At 40.8% G+C, this 12,156-nt stretch overlaps 1 protein-coding gene across 11 annotated transcripts in view; it reads left to right on the top strand.

The window, feature by feature from the left end:
* ITPR1 (inositol 1,4,5-trisphosphate receptor type 1) overlaps window positions 1-12,156 on the top strand; it is a 356,972-nt gene that overhangs the window by 131,388 nt on the left and 213,428 nt on the right. For all 11 annotated transcript variants that reach the window (XM_033210504.1, XM_033210510.1, XM_033210513.1 and 8 more), the window contains exon 5: window positions 3,062-3,177. In XM_033210504.1, coding sequence (XP_033066395.1) covers window positions 3,062-3,177 — 116 coding nt within the window. The remainder of the gene's footprint in view (window positions 1-3,061; window positions 3,178-12,156) is intronic.

The raw sequence follows: 12,156 nt of genomic DNA on the forward strand, positions 1-12,156 counted from the left end.
AACAATAAGACCGGGTGAAGTGGCTCATACCTGTAATCCCAGCACTTTGGGAGGTCAAAGTGGGTGGATCACTTGAGGTCAGGAGTTCGAGACCAGCCTGGCCAACATGGTGAAACCCTGTCTCTACTAAAAATACAAAAATTAGCCGGGCATGATGGCAGGCACCTGTAATTCCGGCCACCTTGGGAGGCTAAGGCAGAAGAATTACATGAACCTGGGAGGCGGAGGTTGCAGTGAGCCGAGATCATACCACTGCACTCCAGTCTGGGTGACAGTGTGAGACTCTATCTCAAGGGGAAAAAAAAAAAAAAAAAAAGATTAAACTATAATGCAGTATTCTGTTATTTATTATAGTTTTATATTATCATTAACACCTTGAAACACATAGATGCTTTGGAGTATGTTCAGTCCTGTGTCAAAGATGGGATATTTAATGTAAACTATTGTATCTTGATTGTGTATGGTTATTCATGGAGTGAATGGATAATTCGTATATACTAATATTAAGCTGGTAGGAAAACTGCATCTCTGGAAATAATGTCATTAAATTGCCACTAATATAGCAAATGACCATGACCTGTGCCTTTCCTAAGAGGTGGGGAGAGCAGGCTAGTCTTTTAAACTGGTCTCCTGCTGTATCTTTTGTTCTGCAAAGTCCTAGAGAGTATCTTTCATATGCAGTAAAAATTACTTTCACTGGATGGATTAGATTCTTGATAAAGATAGCTATCATGGTCCCATATTTGCCTTATAACTGCTTGTGACTAGGTAGAAATATTTAGTGATGAAGGAGATTACAGAAACAGGAAAAGTACCTATTCTACAGTTAAGTCTTCTTATTTTTTTTTCTGAACAATCTCAGGTATTTGTGTGTGCAGTACATAGTAACAGTTAATTATTGATCCTGACTAGAAGAAAGAGTGATCTGAAGTGAAGGAAAGACCTAGTGTTTATATGCTTGACAGCAAATCCGTTGTTCTCACTTTGAGATACTTACTGGACTAGGACAATAGCTAGGTATTTACCTGTTTAAGGTACTTTAAGGGAATCGGTTTTAATGAATAGGTAAGAATAAGTGTACAGTTAATAATTTCCTTAAATGCTTGTCCAGACCTACTCTCAGGGTGTCATTTTTCTGAATATCAGTATCCACTCTAAGTTCGTTAATTTTACTCTACAGATATTTACTGTTTGAAAACTCAGTATGTCAAAATGTAAACTTTTCATGGGGAGTGTCAATTTTAAATATTGGTTTCCTAGAGCTATTACTGGTTTATTGATGACATATCCCTGTCAGAAAAATCTGGTGAAGCCCAAATCCTAGCTACTTAAGAAGCTGAGGCAGGAGGATGGCTTGAGCCCAGGAGTTCCGGGCTACAGTGTGCTATGATTGTCTGTGAATAGCCATTGCACTCCAGCCTGGGCAACATAGCAAGGCCCCATCTCTTAAAAAAAAAGATTGGTGGCTATACCCTACACTGTGTGTGTGTGTGTGTGTGTGTGTATGTGTGTATTTTTAAAAGTTACAAACACGTATTATTGTAGTTATATATTGTAGGCATATAAAACAAGTGGAAAGTAGAAGGAAATAACTCAGATTAAGATTAAACAATAATCTGTTATTTATGATGGTTTCATATTATCATTAACACCTTAAAACACAGATGCTTTAGGGTAATTTTCATCATTAAAAACAATATTTTAAGTGGTTCTATTTATGATTTTTAATGTCTGGCTTTTTCCAGATCTGATTAGATCATCATTCTTTTTACTTTACAAGAGCTCTAAGGGAAGGGTTGGTTCTGCCTTTTTTGGTTTGCTGGGTTGCATTACTATTATCTTTGATGTTTTGATTTTTCTGCAGAAATCTTTTGAAGCCACTTGTCCATGCTGTGAATGTTGGTTATACCACATAAGACAATGTATAAAGTTGTATAAGCCGAGGCATGCTAAATGGAAGCACATCACAGTGCACTGAGAGTGAGGGGACAAAGGGCACAGACTATCTAAATGCCAGTCTATAGATTTTCTTTCTGTACCATAGAGGGTCATCTTGCACACAATACTGAAGAGACCACTGCCCTAGGAGAGCCCTCCAAATAAGCATCTTATTTATTTATTTATTTTTGAGATGGAGTCTTGTTCTGCCGCCTAGGCTGGAGTACAGTGGTGTGATCTTGGCTCACTGCAACCTCTGCTTCCCAGTTTGAAGCGATTCTTGTGCCTCAGCCACCAGAGTAGCTCGGATTACAGGCGCATACCACCACACCTGGCTAATTTTTTGTATTTTTTAGTAGAGACGGGGTTTCACCATGTTGACCAGGCTGGTTCTGAACTCCTGTCCTCAAGTGATTCATCTGCCTCAGCCTCCCAAAGTGCTAGGATTACAGGCGTGAGCCACCACGCCAGGCCTGTAATATTTTTTTCTAAACTGATAGTACTGAAGAGAGTTGGATTTATATTTAAAAAAAGCTTGTATGCATTGTTGTATACAGCAAGGACTATTTGTCCTTGTATTTATTTGTTCATTGTAAAGGAAAGGAGATAACTGTGGTGTAGCGTTAGCAACATGGCAAAACCCCATCTCTACTAAAATACAAAAACTTAGCCAGGCTTGGTGGCACGTGCCTGTAGTCCCAGCTACTCAGTAGGCTGAAGCAGGGGAATCACTGGAACCTAGGAGGCGGAGGTTGAAGTGAGCCGAGGTCGTGCCACTGTACCCATTCTGGGCGACAAAGGGAGACTCTGTCTTAAAAACAAACAAGCAAAACAAACAAAGAAACCAAAACACTGAATTTGGACAGCTCTGCCACCAACTAGTTCTGTAGAACAGACAAGTGACTCACTTTCTGTAAGCCTTGGTTTCCTTGTCTGTACCCTCACACAGTGGTGGTGGCAATTAAATTTAAAAAGAGATTTGTCAGAGAGCTTTGTACCCTCATTTTGTATCTATGTATGATGTAATTTTATGTAATTTTTTAAAGTGGAAAGCCTTTTTTTTCCTAGGCTGAGTGTCTATACACCCTCAATAGCAATTTCTGTTTGTTTGCTTTACTTCTAGACTGCCTCTTTAAGCTATGTCCCATGAACCGCTACTCTGCCCAGAAGCAGTTCTGGAAAGCTGCTAAGCCTGGGGCCAACAGCACAACAGATGCAGTACTGCTCAACAAACTGCACGTACGTATTGCAATGGGGCTGTCAATGGGGCAGTAGTGAGTGGCTGCCTTGGTGGTGTCTGGGTGTAATGGTGGGAGACTGCTTATGCAACCCTCCAACTCTAGCTTCCGGCTTTCTTATGTTTTTTCATGAAAGGGTAGAAGGGAGCTGACCCTAGGGAGGGATAGATCCTAGTCATCTTGAGATATCTGGTGAGTTCTTTTCTCAGCCACTCTCTTTGCCACGGGTAGCTTTGGATGGAGAAGTGGTTATAAGCACAGGCACTGGAAGCAAACCTGGAATGGAATCCTGGCTCCACCACTCAGTAACCGGTGCTCTTGGGCACGTTATGTGCTATTTTCCAATTCTGTTATGTTATCTGTAAAATGGAGATGGTAGTACCCACCTCAGGAGGTCATTGTGAGGATTACAGAAAATGAGACATAAAAGGCACATGAACAGTGCCTGGCACATAGTAAATACTTAATAAGTTTTGGCCGTTAGCATTGCATCTATCCTGTTATCAGGCATTTTAAAGATGTGCTCATTCCATTGTTGATGTGCTGTGTGACCATAGGAAGTTTTTGAGCCTCTCTGATCCTGTTTCACCTTATGTAAAATAATGACTTAGTTCTTTTAGTGCCCTGCATTCCGAGGCTAATCAGGAAGTTCTCTGAGATGTTTAGAAGGAGACATGACATATAAGCCAGTGTACTAATATCGAAATTGTACCCCATTTCCTGTTCCCTGACCTACTTCATTTTCTCCCCGTCATGTGACATCATCCTTCTAATGTATTTTGGTTACTGGCTGTCTCCCCCCTACCGGCATGTAAGCTTCGTGAGGGCCCAGGTCTGTGTCACTGTTACTTGTTGCAGTAGCCTTTGTGTCTACAACAAGGTTGCGCACTTACCAGGCACTCAATCAAATATTTCACAGAATACCCAGTGATCTTTCTCGGGGCTCAGTGATGACAGTTGAAGACCTGGAGCATCTGTGAGCCCTGAGCAGCTCAAGAGGTTCTGCGTCTCACCTTACTCCATTTTTGACTAGCATATGGCAAAGTCACAGCTAGCTGCATTTGGTAAGGTGAGGGTCATGTGAAGGGATTCCTACATTCAGTGTGTGTTGTTTCACACGGGATGTGATGAAAAGCCCAGGCTCCTCACCTCAGGGAGCTTACAATCCAGCATGAGGACACGTAAGGTCACTCCCATTGAACCTAAAGTAAAATCCAGGCTGTCATCATCCACAAGATGGTACATGCCTGGACCCTGCTGTCCCCACAGTGGCTTCTTAACTACATTCTGGCCATATGAGCTTTATTTTATTTTATTCTTTGAGCACCTCAGACTCTCCACTGTCACACGACCTTTGCACCCTCAGTTTATCCTGTTGAGAACATTCTATTCCTGGCTCTTCTTGAGCTAGGACATTTGAGCCTTTGTGTCTCAGCTGAAGTGTCATCTTAGCAAAGTCTTCCCCTCTTATCTAAGAGATGTCTTGCTGGTTTTTCTCCGTCATAGCACCCTGTTTATATCTTTCTCAGTACTGATCAGGGTCTGCAATTATATTTAGTAGCTTCATTAATTATCACCTGTTGCTTATTAGAATGACAGCTCTACCATGTCATTCTCTCTCTTGCTCACTGCTGTATCCCAGCTTCTGTAATAGTGTCTGGCACATAGTAGGTGCTCAGAAATATTTATTGAATAATAAATGAGCGGTGTACTAGGCCCCAGAGATAGAACTATGACAGTTTTAACCCTGTGGGAGCTGAATATTAAAGAATAAAGAGGCAGTGATAAGTAGTGTATTACAGGACAAACCACACAAAGCTGTGGGAGCACATAGGAAGGGTGCCAAATCTGTCTTTGCTGGATAGGAGGGTGTGATACAGTGGTCAGGGAGGACTTCCTGGTGGAAGAAGGAAGTGCTGAGTAAGCCTCAGTTGGAGGCACCTGTGGGATTTAGAGAGTAGAAGAAGAAACAATGAACTCAAAGACTTGGAGGCTAGTGATTGCTTTGAAGACTTGTGGAATTGCATCATTGTTTTAATAATGATGATTATATCAGACATCCTCAATTCCAACAAAACCACTGTACCTTCTTTAGAGCAAATATTATTTGGCTTTATGAACATGGAATAAAATTCATAAATAATAGATACCAATTAAAAATTATAAAGGAGAAATAAAAGGAAAGTAATAAATTGAATACTCTTCTTAAGTCAATGCTAAGGAATGACTACTCTAGAAGACATAAGGAAGTAAGTACTTGCACCTGTTTGTATAAACCCCATGAGTGGGGCAGCTGTAGACTGTGACTGGTGCAGGTATATGGTATTGGCAACGTGAAAAGCATGTTATCTAGGATGTGGTTTTCCAGAAGGGCTTCAATCATAATCACAGAAGACGTAATCTCAAGTGCCGTCATCCCAAATGTTGAAATCCCTAAAAATTCAATTCCAAAAGCCTAAATCCCTAAAGTGTAAAATCCCAAAAATCTCAGTCATAGGATAGCTGCATGTTAGGCCAGCTCTTATGGACTATCTCTGTTTAAGTGCCCGTAATCTATTACTGCAGTACACTTTTTTTTATATCGAATTTTAAAAGATTTTTTTCAATATTTTAAATTGTTAGCATTATTATTATTATTTTATTATTATTAATTTTTTTAAGGCAGAGTCTCACTCTGTTGCCCAGGGTGGAGTGCAGTGGTGCAATCTCGGCTCACTGCAACCTCTGCCTCCCAGGCTCAAGCGATTTTCCTGCCTTACCCTCCCAAGTAGATGGAATTACAGGCATGCACCACCACGCCTGGCTAATTTTTTTTGTAGTTTTAGTAGAGACAGCGTTTCATCATGTTGGCCAGGCTGGTCTCGAACTCCTGACTTCAAGTGATCCACTGCCTCAACCTCCCAAAGTGGTGGGATTTTAGGCGTGAGCAGCTGCGCTCAGCCCTGTCAGCATTATTTTTTACAATTCACTATGCTATGTATTTCATCTTCGCATCATTTTCAATATTGGAGATTTAAGTCGTGTGGAGACTAATATTAGAGAGTTCTGATTCATTTTATGCATTCTTCTGCAAGTTTAACTTAATGAAAATGCATCGTCACAACACTGACATTGTGAATATGTAAAAACATGGGAACTTCCCCTGTAAATGAAGAGATGTTCTTCCTTGATGAATGAAGAGATGTTTGTGTTTGTGAAAGATAAAACTACTTGAGCTCTCAGCTCTTTGGGCAACTGCATATCCAGTGGTGACCCTCCATGGTTTTGATCCATCTCGTCAAAAGACTCAGGTTTTTGGTCACGGTATTTCAGATGACTGCAGTATGAGCTTGGTGCATACAATCACCAACCATAGTGATATGCGATTTTACATTTCCCTTTTTATCTATTTCTTTATGGTTAATCTGCTTATACTCCCTGTGACCATTGTTAGTATACCTGCGTGTTTATGCTTGCAAAAATATGTATGTTACTATTCCCCATTTTATGGTATAAAATGGCCTGTGAAGTGTTCTGTTGTATTTTCACATGTTTCTCAAATCCCCTTTTAAAAATATCAGTCTCTTTTAAAGAATTTTAAAATTATTTTTTCCGGAATTGCATTTTGGGGATTTTAGTCTTTTTTGACCTTTGGGGATTTTAACATTTGGGATTATGGTATTCCGGATTGTTGTGCCTTTTGGGATTATGATGATATCTTTTTCCAAAATAATCAGCAGCTCTTGATCATGTTATGAATAATGCAAAGTACACTCTTTTCTTTCTTAAGTAGTACTTGTACTTTTGGAAAATTTATTAATAGTATTAATAAAACCATGGGAAGCTGTGATTTCTGTTGATATGTAAAATGGAGTGAGGTGCTAGGTTCAGGTAATTACAGATACTCCCAGGCTGGAGTGCAGTGATACCATCATGGCTCACTGCAACCTTGACCACCTGAGCTCAAGTGATCCTCCTGCCTTGGCCTCCCAGAGTGCTAGAATTATAGGCATGGACTACTGCGCTCAGCCGACAGATAGCTTTTTAACTTATGTGAATGTCCAGCTAGACATAGAATTGTATGGGATAAATGATGGTTCCATCCTTGCATAGGACTGTAATATGCATTCACTATACTCAGCACCCCTAGCTCCTGTCCACTGAACATCAGTAGCACCCTCTTCCAGTCGTTGCACCAATCCATAATCTCCCCAGAGTCTGTGCTGGGAACATGGGAATCTTGTTGAATATGTGGGGGAGGTTGGTCAATCCTGCATGTATGTATATTTAGTGCATACGCCCATAAGGGGCTATGTTTGTGGAAGGTCTGTGTGTCTTTAGTTGTCCTGACTTTGCTTTTCTGGTATAAAGATCATTCTGTTCAGTGAGATCTTATTAATACATCTCCAACTCTTTCCTCTCCTATACTTTTTACCACAGGGGTTGTAAATTCAGATTCCTCTTGGCCATGCAGGAAACCAACAGGAATAAAGTGGGCTTGGTGTGGGTAGTGTTGCCAAGTGGTGGGTCCCGTGGGTGGGTCTGGAGGGGCAGCTCTACTTCCCTACTGTCACTGCTTGGGAATGTGGGCTGAGAGCTGCTGCCACGTCTTCTGCTTTTTAAGAGAAGATAAAAATCCATGCTTTTATGTGTAGTATCTCAATTTTGGAAAAGATGTTGGGAACTAACTCAATTAAGGCTTGAGATATATACTCAACACCAAGAGAAATGGCTCAGGCCGGATGTGGTTCTTCAGCCCCGTTTGCAACCTGTGCTCTCTGTGTTATGTTTCATCAGCAAGTCCTTTTGACACTCCTTCCTATGAATGAACTGTGAAGAAAACAGCATGGTTGAAAAAAGTTCAATCATAAGGTGATCAAAAATGGTCAACTCCTTATTAAAAAGAAAAAAGAGGAAAACAGTGATCTCTCTCATGCTGTTTATGCTTTAAAAAAATAAAAAAGGAAGCCAGTTATTTTCCCTGATTTAAGATTACTGATGTAACTTTCAGGTCTTTTTTTTTTTTTTTTTCTTTTTTTTTGAGATGGAGTCTTGCTCTGTTGTCAGGCTGGAGTGTAGTGGCACGATCTTAGCTCACTGCAACCTTCACCTCCTGGATTCAAGCGATTCTCCTGCCTCAGCCTCCTGAGTAGCGCACCACCATGCCTGGCTAATTTTTTGTATTTTAGTAGAGATGAGGTTTCACCATTTTGGCCAGGATGGTCTCGATCTCCTGAACTCAAGATCCGCCTGCCTTGGCCTCCCAAAGTGCTGGGACTACAGGCGTGAGCCACTGCACTCGGCCTCAGGTCTTGAATGTTGAGTTTATGCTTCACTTTCTGCAGTTCCTGCTTTCCTGCTTAGCTGGAACTTTTCCCCCTAGTGTCTTAAAGTCATCTACATGTTTCATTCAATTTACGTTCCCACCAGCCAATAAGATGTTGTATTTTGGACAGCCACTTTGCTGTTGGGACTGATGGCCAATCTCCAGTGGGTTTTCATTTTTATTTTTGTCAACTACTATGCAGCACCCCAATCAGAGGTCAGATTTTTTTAAATTAATGCCATTTAAGGAATTAGTTGTCTAGACCACTTGACTTCCTTTTGACTAGGATAAGCACCATAAACAGCACTTTGAAGGAGAGTGACATCTAGTGGCTGATTACTGTCTATGCTTTTTCCTTCTCTGGGAATAACTGGATTTTAACTCTCTTGGTCATGATATCCTAAGGGTCTCTTGACAAAATGAGCTTCTTCCCTTCTGCAAATCACATAATTTCTTCTAAAGGCCATTACCACTGTTTTCTGACAGCAGCGTAGCTGTTACCTTGAAACAAGCACCTACATTGTTTTGTTCTGAGAAATGATTACTTAAGTCACAGCTTTGACGAGCTAGGAAGAGCCAGAGGAGTGCCAGGTCCTTATTGTCTGGGTACTACAATGCTTGTTTTTAGAAGCCTTGCTTCAATATCCCATTACATGATTCAGAGCTTGTTGACTTTAACAAAATAACCTTTCCTCACTATTTCAGTAACCTTTCTATTGTCATTTGATAATAGTTTCTCTATCTCTGAAATAAAATAACAGGTGGCTATGAAGGGGCAGACCTTGATGTTGCTTAGGGAACATGGTGAATAATAGTGGTAGAAACCATATCATAGAGTGTTTTTTTTTTCTCTTAGAAATTAAAAACAGTCCACAACCCATTATTCAAGGGAAAAGAGTAATAGGTATGTAAATTATCAGGATTTTAAAATAATGAAAAGGTAACATGTTTAAGATGCCTTTCCTTTTTTTTTTTTTTTTTTTTTTTGAGACAGTCTCACCACTCTATCACTCAGTCACCCAGGCTGGTGTGCAGTGACATGTTCATGGCTCACTGCAGCCTCAACCTCCTGGGCTTAAGTGATCCTCCCACCTCCCTGCCTAGTAGCTGGGACTACAGGCACACACCACCATGCCTGGCTAATTTTTGTATTTTTTGAAGAGTCGGGGTTTTGCCACATTGCCCAGGCTGGTCTTGAACCCCTGAGCTGAAGCAGTCCACCCACCTTGGCCTCCCAAAATGCCAGGATTACAGACATGAGCCACGGCGTGACTTTAAAAAATTAAGAGTACTTGACACAGAGACATGATGAAGATGTTTTTGAAGAAATTACACACATGTATTTTAGGAGGAGAATTTCAGAATATATGAGTAGGAAAAGCAAAAAAATATTCATTGATGGGATTCCTAAATTGTGTTCCTCAAAGATAACCTTGGGTTTTATTTTGATGTTTTCCCTACTCTCCTACCCGCTATTCTGTTCCTGTGTCTCCACATTTTAAACTATCAACAGGAGTATGCTATTCACTTCCCTTTCTTTAACTTGCTTTTTTCCAGTTAATATGTTGTGAATAAATTGGAATCTCTGTCATTCTTTTTTTTTTTTTTTTTTTTGAGACGGAGTCTCACTTTGTTGCCCAGGCTGGAGTATGGTGGTACGATCTTGGCTCACTGTAACCTCCACCTCCTGGGTTTGAGTGATTCACCTGCCTCAGCCTCCTGAGTAGCTGGGATTACAGGCATGAACCACCACGTCTGGCTAATTTTTGGGGGTATTTTTAGTAGAGATGGGGTTTCGCCATGTTGGCCAGGCTGGTCTTGAACCCCTGACCTCAGGTGATCTGCCCGCCTCAGCCTTCCAAAGTGCTAGGATTATAGGCGTAAGCCACCATACCTGTCCTCTATCCTCATTTTTAATGGCTACATGGTCACTTCCTTGTGTGGCAGTACTGTAATTTTAGATAACCAGCCTCTATGGGCAGAGGTTAGTTGGGAGTGATATTCAGGATCCTGACAACCTTTGTCATTCTGAAAAAAGTTTTATGGCCTTGTACATATGCCAGGTTGTCCTCTTAGGAGAAACTCCTAGAAGTGGAATTGTTAATGTTTTATCGAGTGAAAAGTTTTTTGGTCAATATTGCGTGAGTATCCTTTAGAAAGGCACTAACTTAGTATCTTACAGTGACGGCCCATTCTTGGAATGTACTTGAGGGATTTAACCAACCAGATCTCATTCTTTTCAAGGGTAGAAACAGCCTTGATCAGTGGCCTGTAGTGTTTGTACCTTGTTACCTTTTCATCTACCTTATTGCCTTGACTCCTGTTGAACCTGAAAGAATCATGGATGGTTTTGTCTAAATACCAGACTTGGTTTTTTTGTCTTTTTTGAGATGGAGTTTCACTCTCGTTGCCCAGGCTGGAGTGCAATGGCATGATCTCAGCTCACTGCAACCTCCACCTCTGGGGTTCAAGTGATTCTCCTGCTTCAGCCTCCCGAGTAGCTGGGATTACAGGCATGTGCCACCATGCCCAGCTAATTTTGTATTTTTAGTAGAGATGGAGTTTCTCCATGTTGGTCAGGCTGGTCTTGAACTCCCAACCTCACGTGATCCACCCACCTCAGCCTCCCAAGTGCTGGGATTACAGGCATGAGCCCCCGCGGCCAGCCCAGACTTGGTTTTGTGAGGGGATTTATGTAACTACTAATGTGAACTGAAATGAATTAAATTTGATATTTATATATTTAGTAAAAAATGAAATGGGGAGTTTTCTTCTTAAAGAGAACTTATAGGAAAAGTGAATTCTTAAAACGGTCCATAAGCTTAATACATGTAATACTTATTCAGTGGTGATGTGAAGGCTCAGTTATCATTAAACTTTATTAAAACTTTACTAAATAGTATTAACTCTTAGTTTAACAGAGTTTTGACAGTTTTAGATGTGATATTAAGGATGTCTCATTTATTTATCTGTTTTTGAGATGGAGTCTCTGTCACCCAGGCTAGAGTGCAGTGGCACGATCTCAGCTCACTGCAATCTCCGCCTCCTGGGTTCCAGTGATTCTCCTGCCTCAGCCTCCCGAGTAGCTGGGACTACATGCGCTTGCCACCATGCCTGGCTAATTTTTTGTGTTTTTACTAGAGACAGCGTTTCACCATGTTTGCCAGACTGGTCTCAAACTCCTGACCTCAGGTGATCTGCCTGCCTCGGCCTCCCAGAGTGCTGGGATTACAGATGTGAGCCACCACTCCTGGCCAAGAATATCTTTATTTTAAAAGAAGTCTTTAGATATTTATTCTCCAATTTTGTTTTAATTTTCTGTTCTTCTCCTGCCTTTTATATGTCTTTTGACAAATGCCCATGCTCTTTAGAGCTGCTGGTGTTTAATTAGTCTTTAATGTGGAATATATGCCTTCTTGATGGCTAATTTGACATTTCTTTCTAGATAAACCAGTAACCATTGGGTTGCTGTTTTTGTACTGTACTTATTCTAAGCATAGGTAGAAACATAATATTAGTATTTCTTAAACTGAAGCCATTGGACATTCTTGAGAGTAAGGGGAATGTTCATGAGCATTTTTCCACTTAAAGATGAGTTCTTTGATCATTTGAGTCCAAGAAATGCTACTTAAGAACTCTCTAAAGGTGAATCCTTTCTGTGTGGGCTTTGAACAA

The sequence above is a fragment of the Trachypithecus francoisi genome, unplaced genomic scaffold (assembly GCF_009764315.1).
Source record: "Trachypithecus francoisi isolate TF-2019V2 unplaced genomic scaffold, Tfra_2.0 Lachesis_group0, whole genome shotgun sequence".
NCBI lineage: Eukaryota > Metazoa > Chordata > Mammalia > Primates > Cercopithecidae > Trachypithecus > Trachypithecus francoisi.